At 44.3% G+C, this 15,195-nt stretch overlaps 1 protein-coding gene across 2 annotated transcripts in view; it reads left to right on the forward strand.

Annotated features, from left to right (window-relative positions):
• The window catches only part of LOC149317864 (cytochrome P450 2J4-like), a 67,051-nt gene that overhangs the window by 477 nt on the left and 51,379 nt on the right, over window positions 1-15,195 (forward strand). The window contains exon 1 of one of the 2 annotated variants that reach the window (XM_089508582.1): window positions 3,847-3,861. The exons of the other annotated variant lie outside the window; for it this stretch is intronic. Within the exon in view, the coding sequence (XP_089364708.1) occupies window positions 3,856-3,861 (6 nt within the window). The 5' untranslated portion in view covers window positions 3,847-3,855. Of the gene's footprint in view, window positions 1-3,846; window positions 3,862-15,195 lie in introns of those variants that run through there. 2 annotated transcript variants of the gene reach the window in all.

The raw sequence follows: 15,195 nt of genomic DNA on the forward strand, positions 1-15,195 counted from the left end.
TGCAAGCTCCAGGAAAAGAGATTCCTGCAGAACTCTCTGGGAAAACCAGCCCGGAGCATTCCTTGCCTAAGAAAACACTCTGAAATTATTTGGGTCTGCACAAATCAACAGGCCACTTTTTAAAAATGGGTTTAACTATGCTGTTTTTAATCTTTTGTTTTAATCTTATTATTATTTAATTATTTTTAATGTTTGCAATTAATATTATAGCTTTATTTTTTTAAAAGTTATTTTAAGGTGCCTTGAATCCCATTTAGGGAGTAAAGCAGGATGTAAATCCCATGAATAAACAAACAGACAAAGGCACAGATACACAAGAAAGCACAAAAATAACACTATTCATGTGAAACCTTTTCCTTTCATTTCAGATGATTGCTGTTGTTAGTAGAAAGTCCTAGTTAGGCGATGGTAGGGTCAGAATCACATTTAAAGGCTTAATTTGCTTATCATTCAGATTTGAAAGAACTTCATACCTCCAACATTTTCCTGGTTGAGGATACTTCTCTTTTAACATGGTTTTTAACTTGCTTTGCCTTATTGTCATTTTCGGACCGTTCCTTTCTGTGCTCCTGTTCTCAGCTTTTCTTTTCTTTCTTTTCTAAAACTCCACAAGCAGAACCCTTCTTATATTCCTTTTCTCCTTGGCTTCTCCAGGAGTCTTTGGTATTTTGTCAAAAACTAGTTTGATTAGCCATTTTTATACCCTCAAAAATTCTAAGGAGGAGCGAGACAGGATCTGTCTTTGCAGAAGCCATGCTGGTTCTTCTTCAGCAAGACTTTTTCTCTATCCTTTGCAATATCCCTGCAAAGATGGATGCAACTACATTTCACAGAACTGCTAACCTTTCTCTGGTACAAGACTGACTGAGAAGGGTTAGTTAAGGTGACTTCTCCAGTGAAATCATTCAGCACCTCCATCCATTTTTGAAGGAAATGAAAAGGCAGGTGACTCCATTAACCACCATGTTCCAAGCTGTCAGCAATACGTACTTATTAAATGGTTCTTGGTAGCTGCCCTTGAGTTCATCCCAATTCATAGCAATGAGACATCTCCAAGAACCCCTGTCCTCCACTGCGCTGCTCAGGCCTTGAGAATTCACGTCTGTGATCTCCCTTATTATTATTATTATTATTATTATATTATTTAATTTATATCCTGCCTCTCCATTAGGATTGATGTGGCGTACAATCGATGTGGCATACAGGATCGATGTGGCGTACCAGTAAAAATACAAACAGTGTAAAATAAACCCCATTTTCCCTCCCACCCACAGGACAATTAAAATCCCTTATAGCAGTAAAATGACATCCCCTTATTAAAACAACCAACCATCAAATGACACAAGAGATGGGTACATAGACTATTCTGTATGGGGTTCATGTCAACGGGTGACCAAGTGAGTTATTCCGGCCCAACCATCCGGCATGCAGTCTTCCTCTCCTTCTGCCTTTTACCTTTCCTAGCATTATTGTCTTTTCTAGTGATCCATGCTTTCTCATTGTGTGGCCAAAGTACAACAGCCTCAATTTGTTCAACTTGGCTTCCAATGAGATTTAAGGCTTGATCTGTTCAAGGACCCATTTGTTTGTCCTTTTGGCCACCCACAGTATCCTAAGCACTCTTCTCCTGTCCCACCATCTCAAACACATTGATTCTATCTTCTTTCTTAACTGTCCAGCTCTCACATCCGTAGATGGTAATAGGGAATATGATGGCTTGTACGATTCAGACTTTAGTGCTTAGTTGTATATCTTTGCACTTTAGGATCTTGTCTAGTTCTTTCATAGCTTCCCTCTCATTCCTAGTCTTCTTCTTCTTTCATGACTGCAGTCACCATTCTGATCTAGGTATGGGGATTATTTAACTATTTCGATTTTCTCATTGCGTAGGTTGAATTTATGTTTTTTCTTCTGTGGTCATTATTTTTGTTTTCTCTATGTTCAACATTAAGCCTGCCTTTGTACTTTCCTCCTTGACCTTTCTTAGTAACTATTCCAAGTCAGTGATGTCTTCCACCAGTATTATGGTGTCATCCACATATCTTAGGTTGTTGATGTTCCTTCCTCCTGTCTTCACTCCTCCTTTATCCGAGTCTAATGCTGCTTTTCTTCTGATGTTTTCATCATATAAGTTGAATAAATAGGATAATAGAACATGGCCTTGTCTGACTCCTTTTCTAATTGGGAACCATTCTGTTTCTCCATGTTCTGTTCTGACAGCAGCCTCTTGTCCTTGGTCCAGATCTCTCATCGGGATTATCAGATGTAGTGGCACTCCCATGTCTTTGAGAGCCTTCCATAGCTTTTCATGATCTGTACAGTCAAATGCTTTGCTATGGTCTATAAAGCACATGTTAATACACAAATAATCATTTTCCCCCTCCATTGCGAGAACAACTCACTCCTATTTTTCTCTTTCTTTTCTTTAACTAGTATATTAGGATCTGTACAATACCCCTCCTAATGCTCTAAAGTGGAACCACTTTTGATGGTCTGGACAAGGACACAGAAGGGTTAGCTGGAAAGGCTTTTGGTTAAATTCTGGAGCTAGTACCTATACTGAATTCCATTAATACCAGCATTAGGTGTGTAGGTGTGTCAAGATTACTGACTAAACCATTGGGACATAAATGAATATCCCCCTAGACAAAGTTCAGTCTGTCTCAGCATGTGGCTGTGAGGTTAGTAATCAATGCATTACAGGCAGGAAATGCCACTGATAGGAAATGTCACCTATGGGACAAAGGTGATCAAATTAATGCTTCTGTGATGTCTCTCATAAAACTAGTCTGAGGCATTACTATCTTTTGTAAAATCAGTTTTTAAGCAAGGGCTTGCAGGAAGTCCAGACGGACACCTTTTGTTTGTAAGAAGTCCCTTTGTTTTAGATAGCTTGCTGAAGTCTTGCTCATTTTTTCTGTCTGAGATGCTTTAAAAAAGATTTCCAATCAATGGCATCCCCGCCTAGCGGTGTCATCTCTCCCTTTGATGTCCTTCCATACCACATCGTACTGGATCCTTGGCAATGTTTTGTGTACTGACGTTACTCATAAATCGTAATTCCTATATATCACTTTTTAGAGAGCTCTGTGTCCACTTGGTTTGTTGAGTCCAATTTACCTAAGATGCACTATTAGTCAAGGCCACAAGATCCCTGAAAGGCATACATACTGAGAGCATGGGAGTCTTCATTTATGTGCAATAGCTCTTAGCACTTTACATTTCTATACCGCTTCATAGTGAACTCGGCATTCTCTAAGTGGTTTACAGTGTGTTAGCCAATTGCCCCCAACAAGCTGGTACTCAGTTTAGTGACTATGAAAGGATGAAAGGTTGAGTCAACCCTGGAGCCTTGTAGGCTTGAACTCACAATGTTGTGGCTGCAGGACTGGCATTTAACCAACCACTGTGCCTCTAGGCGCATTTATATGCTCTGAGGCCATAAGTGATAATGTAATAGCTCTCCCCAAATATCACCTGTGCATGTGTCACTTTTCTTCCTGTTTTACTCAAGATGTCTTTGGTGAGGATGTTGTCCAATTTCCTTTTGAAAGTTCAAATAAGCAATGGCTCAGTAGATTGACCTTATCCATGTCCATTTTATACCTTAAATAATTCTAGAGGAATAGTGAGTCAGGACTTTGGCAAAAGGCTTTCTTCAACAAGCATTCCTGTACATATTGCAGAACATATCTACAAATACACTCTGTGTGTGAGCATGTAGGTGCATGTGTGTGTTACTGTACTTAATGGAACTACTCCTCTCTGTTTGGTCCAGGACTGAGCAAGACAATGCAAGAAAGCCAAATCGTTCAGGTAGCACCCACATAGGAAGGAAATTAGGATTGGGGCTAAATGAAGGTAAGTTGGAAAGCCACGAAAAGGCCAAAGTAAGGTAGAGCCGTGTTGTCTGAAATGCCTGCTTAGTCATAGAAAATGGTATAAACTCTTTAGACATGTGAAAAGAAATTAAAATGTCCAGGCCATTCTAATCAACACCATCAAAGGTCTTGATATGTTCTACCGATAAGGATAGCAGTTAGAACACCAGTGTGAATTGCAAGGAGCAAATATGACATGCATAGTTTGGCATTAGTTCTTGCTCATTATTGGTTAGGTAACATCACTGCTTGTCTTTGTATTGGATATTTCCTGTTGATACATAGTTTTTGTCATGATGACATATAAACTTGATTTAACTTCCTGTTGGCTGGTTAGTATGCAAAAGGATTTTGCAGCACCTTTGATACCAACTGAAAGATTGGTAGCATGAACTTTGATAGACTTGAGCCTACTTCTGTCTGCGAAAGCGGCCAAATGGTTGATAAGACCAGCTCAGTTCCCAAACAAACAAACAGCTTGCAAAGACAATGCGAGGCAAGAGACAAAATCTATGATTTAAAGTCCAGAGTCACAAGTCCAGAGGTTTTACCAGGAGATTTTTCAAGAGGGCCAAGGTCCTGAGTATCAGATGGGCAGGTCGATAAGGCAGTCCATAGGTCTCGCCTAGGATGGCAAAATACCTAGAGCCGGCCCTGGTAGAAATGTAAATGCTATGGCTATTGCTATTTATGTCCATTTTTGTTGGCTGGTTAGACTCTGGGCTCGCATGCCATACTCTGTCCAGCACTGCATCTTTCTAAATAAACAATTGCTTCAGCCACCGAGCTCCACCTCTTGTTGTTGCATGCCTTCAAGTTGTTTCTGACTTATGGCTAACTTAAGGCAAGCCTATCACGGATTTTATTGGTAAGACTTAGAATCATAGAATCATAGAACTGGAGGAAACCACAAGGGCCATCCAGTCCAACCCCATTCTGCCATACAGGAATTTTCCATCAAAGCATCCCCGACAGATGGCCATCCAGCCTCTGCTTGAAGACCTCCAAAGAAGGAGATTTCACCACAGTCTCCGAGGAAGGAGTGTGTTCCACTGTCGAACAGCCCTTACTCTCAATAGGTTGCTCCCGATGTTGAGCTGGAATCTCTTTTCCTGGAGCTTGCATCCATTGCTCTGGGTCCTGTTCTCTGGAGCAGCAGAAAACAAGCTTGCTCCATTCCCAATATGACATCCCTTCAAATATTTATAGAGAGCTATCATATCACCTCTTAACCTTCTCTTCTCCAGACTAAACGTTCCCAGCTCCCTAATTCGTTCCTCATAGGGCTTCATGGTTTCCCGGCTCTTCACCATTTTGATGGCCCTCCTTCGGACACATGGCTCAAGTTTCTCAACCTCCCTTTTGAATTGTGGAGCCCAGAACTGGACACAGGATTATTCCAGGTGAGGAGGGTGTTTGTTCAGAGGGGGGGTTGCCTTTGCCTTTCTCTGAGGCTGAGAGAATGTGGTTTGCCCAAAGTTGTTCAATGAGTCCCAGACCAGTACTCAACCCCCCCACACACATCTAACAGGACTTTTTCTACTATCAGACTCCATTGCCTTTTACCACCATAATACCATACCGTCCTACCACCTGACGCAAATGCTGATTAAATCATTGGACATGAGTGAATATCCCCATGGGGGGGGGGCATCTGTCTCCCAATGTGACATTTTACAGTTGACAAACAATGCCTTACAGACAGGCATGTTACAACGACAGAGAAGGCCATCTTTAGGGAAAGGATGGTCAGATGCTAGGAATGGAAATACACAAAAAACTGTTACAGAACACCTCAGTCTGCCTGGACATTCTCTGGCCTCAGGACAGTGGTTCTTGAACAATAACAACAATACTATGAAGGCTGATTGGAAAGAGAAACAGCTGATTTAGAATACACCCACAAATGCCAATCCATCAACAGTGGGTTGAACAGAGGCCATGGCTTCCTGGCACACTAGACATATTATAACACTGATAAACACCCCAGTGTCATGAGAATGCTCTTAGCCAGTTCTTCATATCTCCTTTCTGGTTGTCAGCCTGCCCACACCACAATCCCAAACTCCTTCCACCATTCACATGGTCATCCACCCACCCTGGCCTTGGGCAATATCTTTCCGCCTGCCTTTGTCTTTCAACGACCATTGTTAAAACAAAAGTGTCGCCTTATCATCTCACCCACAAGTTTTACATTTCTATCTCTATTCATATGGTCTGATTATAAATGCCCTTCCTGAGCACCAGCTCGCCCCATGCATTGGAGGCAGCAGACCAAGTCTACTAAAGCTTGTGCTCGAAAGTCTGAATCACCAACAGACTGTGAAATATGCAAACCTGGGCAGTTAAGGACAGCCTAAGTATTTTCCCTCACTCCAAAATCACACAAAAGACCATGGAATCCAAATCTAATTTCATTCTGGGGAATGGATCTGCTTATATCTCCCATCTCTTTTTTCTGAAGCATCTTGCAATCTGCCTCTGGATGCTTCCTTCTGAAAGCATTGGCTAAGCCTTCCTTTCCTAGCTCTTCTCTAAAGCTGAAATCAATTCCTTCTTAAGAACTGATATTGTATTTGCCTCTTTGAATCCTCTGATTTGGAGCTTGATCTTAAGGTCATGAGATAACTTACTGCTGATCTCCTGTTTCCCCATATGTTCTTTCTACCTGTTACAGCATCAGTAGAATAACTGCTGGAATCATGTTTGTGTATCATACATCTGCATATGTTCTACATATGCATTTGTAAATTTTTGGTCATTGTGCAACAGACATTGTACTGAATTCATAGCTGTAGAAGCAGATGGCCAGAAGGCTTTCCCATTTCACATATGTCTCATCCCTTTGCTTTTCCCAGCTAGAGTAGAAACATTAATTCAGTTGGATTTACCCAAATGCTGAATCATCATTCAACAAGTAGTTCCGGGGATTTTGTACATCTGGGAGAAGCAGGATTCAAGACATGCAGCTGTGCATTCTTGGATGGGTCATAACTATTTGTCAAGTGCTATAAATTTACCACTTCATTCACTGGGATTGCAAAAACAGCTGTGTGTTGTGTGCAATCCCCATTGCACAAGTGGACAATTATATTGGGCAGATCCCCAATTAGTTGTACAAGTCACACTCTCTCAGCTTCAGAAGAAGGCACACAACAACAACAACAACAACAAATATGTATTGTTTTTGAGGCTATGGCTAGGGAGCTTGCAGGTATTGTTTTATTTAGAGTTGCTCTTGGAAAGGCAGATGGTAATGGTGGACAGGAGTACATTTTATACACTCCTACTAGCCCATTAGCTGTAACCTTTTGTACAGGACATAGATTTGACCTTAGTCATGTATGTCCTAGATTACTAAACTGTGTTTTAATATTATCACTCTTGCTACTTGTAATTACATTGGAATATATAGTTGAGGGAATCAAATTGCTCCAAAAATATAGTTGCCAGGATCTTAATTATGGGCTGCTCTACACTGGCCAGAAACCTCCGGGAACAGTCCAGAATATTCTGGCCCCAAAACTGCCTGCAATTCCCTTATCTCCATTATCTGTGCATTTTGGAGCAATGCCTGGAGCTTTTCCTGGAGCTTGCATCCATTTCTCCATTGGGTCCTGTTCTCTGGAGCAGAAGAAAACAAGCTTGTTCCCTCCTCAATATGACATCCCTTCAAATATTTAAACAGGGCTATCATATCACCTCTTAACCTTCTCTTCTCCAGGCTAAACATCCCCAGCTCCCTAAGTCTCTCCTCATAGGGCTTTGTGGTTTCCAGACCCTTCACCATTTTAGTCACCCTCCTTTGGACACATGGCTCCAGTTTCTCAATGTCCTTTTTGAATTGTTTTGCCCAGAACTGGACACAGTATTCCAGGTGGAGCCTGACCAAAGCAGAATAGAATGGCACTATTACTTTCCTTGATCTAGATTTAATAGATCGAGGATTCACTGTGGAAATGCACTCGTGCCATGAAGGCATTCTGCAGTCAGATCGGGCCTTTGGCCTTGCATCATAAAGACAGGTTAATATGAGGGCTGGGGAGGAACTGCTTCATTTGGCTCATGTAGAAATGCCCTAGGACTTAGCAAAGAGAACCCGTAACTGGGTAGATATTAAGTTAGTGATAAGAAGGAGAAATATAACATTTGAGAATATACCTGATACTGAAGGCAAAAATTGTCCAATTGTACTATTTTTTGTACAATTCATTACCAGTACTTGATATGAAGAAATATACTTCACCAACAAAAAGTCAGTTATGTTGAACGATAGTACTATACTACAATATATTGATATATACTACACTGTAATAGTTTATAATATTTTCTGTAAGATTTATAAAAAATCATTGTTTGTGTGTGTGTATTGATATATGAAGTATCCATAAAAGTTTATTTTAGTTCCTAAAAAAGAAAAGAGCCTGTAATGCTTATCATATTCATTTGATTTTCTTAAAAAGGCAAAAAAGAAGAAGATGAAAGGGATCTAGGAGTCCAAGTAGACCACAAGTTGAACATGAGTGAACAGTGTGATGCGGCAGCTAAAAAGGCCAATGCTATTTTAGGCTGCATCAATAGAAGTATAGTGTCTAGATCAAGAGAAGTAATAGTGCCACTGTATTCGGCTTTGGTCAGGCCCCACCTAGAATATTGTGTCCAGTTCTGGGCGCCACAATTCAAAAGGGACATTGAGAAACTGGAGCGTGTCCAAAGGAGGGCGACAAAAATGGTGAAGGGTCTGGAGACCATGCCCTATGAGGAACGACTTAGGGAGCTGGGGATGTTTAGCCTGGAGAAAAGAAGGTTAAGAGGTGATATGATAGCCCTGTTTAAATATTTGAAAGGATGTCATATTGAGGAGGGAGCAAGCTTGTTTTCTGCTGCTCCAGAGAACAGGACCCGGAACAATGGATGCAAGCTACAGGAAAAGAGATTCCACCTGAACATGAGGAGGAACTTCCTGACAGTAAGGGCTGTTCGGCAGTGGAATGCACTTCCTCGGAAGGTGATAGAGTCTCCTTCCTTGGAGGTCTTTAAACAGAGGCTGGATGGCCATCTGTCAGGGATGCTTTGATCTGGATTTCCTGCATGGCAGGGGGTTGGACTGGATGGCCCTAGTGGTCTCTTCCAACTCTACGATTCTATGATTCTATGAAAGTCAAAATCTTAATGTCAGGACTTAAACAATATTCAAACTATTTGATGGTTTCTAGCTGGCTTAGAAACAATATTTTCCTTCATTCACTAGTCAAAAATAGGCTTAATGACAATCAAGAAACCCTTTTGAAAAGAATAGCAGTGTGCAGAATTCTTTTGGCATCTCAGCATCTGGAAGTGTTGCTGGAACTATTCTCTGCAAAAATACTTGCCTCCAAGGACTGCTGAAGCTGTGAGCTGTGTTTGTTTGCCGGGCGGCTTCCTGGGTTGTTAGAGGTGCGCAACTGCGCACTGGCCCAGGAGCCGCCTTCGGACTGTGTTTTTTACATCTGCTCCGGACTCCATTGCCAGCGTTTTCCAGCCAGCGGACCGAGGGAGAAGCAGCAACACCTGGGGGAAGGCGGAGGGAGGAGCACACCTGTGGCAGGGGCGTGTACAAAAGCCAGCTTGTCTGGTCCCCTCCTCCGTCCCACCCCCCTTGCCTCCAAGGACTGCTGAAGCTGTGAGCTGTGTTTGTTTGCCGGGCGGCTTCCTGGGTTGTTAGAGGTGCGCAACTGCGCACCGGCCTAGGAGCCGCCTTCGGACTGTATCTTTGCAGCTGCACAGCTGTGCATATAAGTGACTGCGCGGTAGGCAGGAGAGGCGTACCTGTGCTAGCCACTCGGCAGAGAATGACTGGGGTGTCTTCTCTCTGCCATCATTGTTGTTCTGTGGGGGGAGGGGGGTATGGATGTGGGGAGTGTTTTGGCTGGGGAGGCAGAGGGTAACTCCCTTGGTACGAGCGGGGCTCCTATTGGAGTAGTGTGGGGCAGGGGGAGGTATGGCGGTAGGAGAGTGGATAACCGTTACAGGGGAAGGCGAGATCGATGCTTAATATCTATCCCTCCTTCCGGTCCCTCTTCTAACCAAAGAGATCTGAAGGTCATTCCAACCGTACCACAAACCCTATCTCTGCTCCTGTGCAATGCCAGGTCCATCAAAAACAAGACCCACATTATCCACGACCTGCTGGAGGATAACAACTGTGACCTGGCTTGCATTACTGAGACCTGGCTTGGGCCTGAGGGGAAGCTGTGTGGGCTCAGGCCCTACCTGCCGGGTTCTCAGTGAAGGACCAGACCAGGTTAGGTGGGCGGGGGGGGGGGGGGGGTGTTGCCTTGATTCACAAGAACACCTTGTCACTATCCAGGAACCATGTCAGACAAACTTCCTATATTGAGTGTATTTACTTGACCCTGAAGGCCAGAGACAGTTTAGGGATCCTGTTGGTCTACTGGCCACCTCGTGCGCTAACAGATTCCCTGACCGAGCTGACACAGTTGGTCTCGGAGCTGGTGCTGGAGTCCCCCAGGCTTTTGGTCCTGGGGGACCTCAACATCCCCTTCGCGGCCAACCATATTCCATTGGGTGTGGCTCGGGAATTCATGGATACCATGACAGCCATGGGTCTGTCACAACTGGTCACAGGGCCTATGCATTCTGCGGGTAATACACTTGATATGGTCTTTTGTTCGGACATGGAAATTCCGTGGGCGGAAAGAACCAATATTTCCGCCCTGTCATGGACGGATCATTTCCTGGTGGAGGATAAAATCAAGGCTTCTACCCAGATCCCTCCCGGAGGTGGCGGACCCATTAGAATGGTCCACCCTTGAAGGCTGATGGAACCCAATAGGTTCCAAAAAGCCCTAGAGGGCTATATGGTTGGAAATGACGGCGATTCTGTTGATGCCGTGACCAACATCTTGGACACTGATCTCTCCAGGGCTATACACAGTATCGCTCCCAAGCGTCCTCTCAGGCCTGCTTCCAAAAAACAGCCCTGGTATACGGAAGATCTCGGCAAGGAAGCGGGTGCTGTGACGTCTAGAGCGTAACTGGCGTCAACACCAGCGCTTACCCGACAAGGCTCTCCTGGACCTCCTGTTGAAGGACTATGGAGAGGCGATAGATGCAGCAAAGAATTCATTCTATGCTGCACGTATCGCGTCCGCAGAGTCGCGTCCAGCAGAGCTGTTCAGGGTAGTGAGGGAGCTCACCCAGCTCCCCCCTGCCCTGAACCCTATATTGGAACCATCTAAAGCCTGCTGCGACCAATTTAACAACTTCTTTGCGGATAAAACCTCCCGGATAAGGGAAGGTCTTGATGCTAGTATTAGAGCAGATTCCAGAGTAGAGGTCTCCAGAGCTTACGTGGACTCGATTGTACAGGATCATTTTGAGTCTGCCAGTACCAAGGATGTGGACAAAATCCTTAGAAGTGTTAGGAAGACAACTTGCTCTCTCGATCCCTGTCCCTCATGACTAGCGGCTCAGGGGGGAACGGTGGTAACTTCTATGTTACGCCGTATAATTAATACATCATTGAGGGATGGGCAGTTTCCATCAAGCTTAAAATTGGCCATTGTAAAACCTTTGTTAAAAAAGCTCTCCCTCGACCCCCTGATGCATAATAATTATTGGCCAGTATCGCTTTTGCCATTTTTGGGGAAGGTGATCGAGAGGGCGGTTGCAGTCCAGCTTCAATCGATCTTGGATGAAACGGGTTATCTAGACCCATTTCAAACCGGCTTTCGGGTGGGCTACGGGGTTGAGACTGCCATGGTCGCCCTGGTCGATGATCTCCGTATGGGCATGGACAGGGGTAGCGTGTCCCTGTTGATACTCTTGGACATCTCAGCGGCTTTCGATACCATTGACCATGGTATCCTTCTGGAACGCCTGGGGGAGTTGGGAATCGGGGGCACTGCGCTCCAGTGGTTCCGATCCTATCTCTCTGGGAGGTTCCAGATGGTGCAGCTGGGGGACATGTGCTCCGACAAGAGGGCCCTTACATCTGGTGTCCCTCAACGAGCCATTTTGTCCCCCATGCTTTTCAACATCTACATGAAACCGCTGGGAGAGATCATCCGGAGGCATGGGGCGCGGGGTTATCAGTACGCTGATGACACTCAGATAGTTTTCTCTATGTCCCCGACTGATTCAGTGACCAAGGATGGCATCTCACCTCTCGTTGCCTGTCTGGAGTTGGTAATGGGATGGATGAGAGAAAACAGACTCAGCCTGAATCCAAAGAAAACGGAATGCTCGTGATAGGTTCCCCTGGTCCAGGAATGGCTGTGTTTCCACCTGTCCTGAACGGGATCACGCTTCCTGTGAAGGACTCAGTGCGCAGTCTGGGGGTGCTCCTTGACTCGTCGCTCCACCTTACATCTCAGGTGGATGCGACGGTCAGGAGCACCTGCTATCAGCTTAGGCTGATACGCCAGCTGCGTCCCTACCTGGGCCGGGGGGACCTTGAAACGGTAGTACATGCTCTCGTAACCTCTCGATTGGACTTCTGCAATGCGCTCTACATGGGGCAACCCTTGTACCATACTCGGAAGCTGCAATTGGTGCAGAATATGGCGGCCAGACTGGTCACTGGTACTTCCAGGGCCAATCATATAACACCGGTCCTTAAAGACCTTCATTGGCTGCCTATTCGCTTCCGGGCGCAATACAAGGTGTTGGTTATTACCTATAAAGCCCTAAATGGCTTGGGCCCAGGGTACTTGGAGGACCGCCTCTCTCCATACAATCCGCCCCGCACTCTCAGATCTGCCGGGAAGCAATTGCTAAGGGTTCCAGAGGCTAGATATGTTACCACCACGCAGAGGGCCTTTTCTACTTCGGCCCCCATGCTCTGGAACTCACTTCCCGGCAAGCTCCGCTCGGCCGCCTCGCTGGAACAATTTAAAAAGGGGTTGAAAACACACCTATTCCAGCAGGCATACGCCTGACCCCTGATGTACTCCCTTCTCCCCCCCCCCCCCCTTAGCAGCATTGTTGAGCTAGTGTGAGATTTTTTATTGTGTGATATGTTTTAATGATGTTTTAATGGTTTTATTGGTGAAATGTATTGTATTATGTTGTCAAACCGCCTTGATCCCTGGAAAGGCGGTATATAAATAAAATTTTATTATTATTATTATTATTATTATTATTCATTTGTAAAAAAGCATTTTCTGCACAGTGTTGAATGGCTACTTGTAGCATAGTTCCACATGCAGAAATAAAACATTATGCTGGCCTGTGAGTGTAGATTTACATTATGCAAGCACAATGTCTTTCTAAATCTTTGGTCTAAAGGTATACAAAATGTATTTAAATGCTGATAAAGATCTGCTGCGTTACTTTGGTAATAATGCCAAAAACCAGTTTCAAAAGCGTTGCAAAGAAGGATTTGTCCTTTGGGGCCACCAAGGCAACCTGAGCGCTTAAAGTTAAGCCTGAAATTCACTTATGAACCTCCATCTAAACTTTTCTTCCATGAACACAGAGCTGTATTTCCCTTAATATAGAGACTTCTGATTTGTCCTCAAGAAAGGGATGATAAAAAGTTTATCCCGAGGCGTTCTGCTTAGGATCCCATGTACAGAAACTGACACTCACTTTCCTCTCCTCCTCCTCCAGTGTTACATTTTGCAGACATCAAGAATCAAGATGAACACTCATCACTGGACTTGACAACAAACAGAATGACAGCACAGTGTGTCAGCTTGGCACATGGAAGAGTGAGTTTATTGGACCTTGACCCAGACCCTTCAAACTGGTTTTCTGCACCGGAAGAAGCCGTGAACACCCGGTTGTCCATCTTTCACCATATAATTATCAGCCCTTGATAAGGGAACTATGATGCACATAGTTGATGTCCATCAGGGTGAGGCCATGGCTCCATGAAGAAACAGGAGAAGCTCATGGCTCCTGTTTGTGATGGGCAAGGTTCTCCATTGCGCTGAATCCTGTCACCCAAACAGGTTCAGCATCTTGGGACAGGTGATTTATAGTTTACTCTAAAACCCTGAGAGGATTCTCAGTGTCCTATTGAGGACCAGCCAGAATTGAGACTGCATGCGCAGCTTCAAGGTGCTCCTGGATTAGTCGCTTCAACTGTCTTCTCAGATTGATGCGACAGCCAGGAATGCCTGTTATCAGCTTCGGCTGATGCGCCAGTTGCGCCCCTACCTGGAGCAGCGGGACCTAGAAACAGTTGTACATGCTCTAGTAACCTCTTGCCTTGATTTCTGCAATGCGCTCTACATGGGGCAACCTTTGTGCCATGTCCGGTAGCTCCAATTGATACAAAACATGGCGGCCAGACTGGTCGCTGGAAAATCCAAGTTCGACCAATTTGCACCTATTTCACCTATTGCAGCCAATCACTACATTGGCTGCCTATTAGCTTCCGGACATAGTACAAGGTGTTGGTTATCACCTATCAAGCCCTACATGGCCTGGGTCCAGTCTACTTGAAGGAATGCCTCCTCCCATACAATCCTCCCATACACTCCGATCCTCCGGGAAGAACCTCTTACAATCTAGAAAGACCAAACTGGCAGTGAAATTCCCGGAGGGCCTTCTCTGTCACCGCCCCAAAAACTTGGAATGACCCCCAGAAGATATTCGCCAATTATCCTCTCTTGAGGCTTTTAAAAGGGGGACAAAAACCTTTCTCTTCCGGCAGGCCTTCCCCGATTGATAATCTCCAGAACCACTCGAATCCCCCTCCTTTTATTATTTTTCTTATTTGTGATTTGTTTTTAACTTTGATGTACTTTTTAACCATGTTTTACTGTTTAATTTTATAGTTGGGAGGGAGGGTTGGGCCGGGGTCTTGTGGGGCTTGTTGTTTTTATTGTTGTATATTGTATTCACTTTGTTGTTACCCGCCTCGATCCTCAATCAGAAGAGGCGGGATATAAATAAATATGTATTATTATTTATTATTTTCTTTCTCCTGTTTGGCTTGAAACACTTTGCCTGATGAAGAAGCCAGTGGAGCTTTGAAAGTTTGCAACATTATATTGTGCGTTTCGGTTTGCCAATAAAGGTATCACTGTTTGGTAGATTTTTGATTGTATAATCATACAAAGATATAGAAAAATCACTCAGAGAACTTGATATTATGTTAGTCTGAGTCAAGACAATTTGAATTAATTGGTTGGGCTGCAGGAGGGAAGGGGAAAGGGAAATCCATTACAGGCCGTCCTTTCTGGTTAGACATTGTGAACCAAGTTTTATGGTTCACATCACTAACTGCAAGAAGAGTTAGGGAGGGAAAAATGCTGAGTATTTTACAGCCCACATTTTCCAGGAATTTGTCAGGAAAGGT

Source organism: Sceloporus occidentalis, unplaced genomic scaffold, assembly GCF_023333645.1.
Source record: "Sceloporus occidentalis isolate IW3139 unplaced genomic scaffold, rSceOcc1.0.p SCAF_2, whole genome shotgun sequence".
NCBI classification, from domain to species: domain Eukaryota; kingdom Metazoa; phylum Chordata; class Lepidosauria; order Squamata; family Phrynosomatidae; genus Sceloporus; species Sceloporus occidentalis.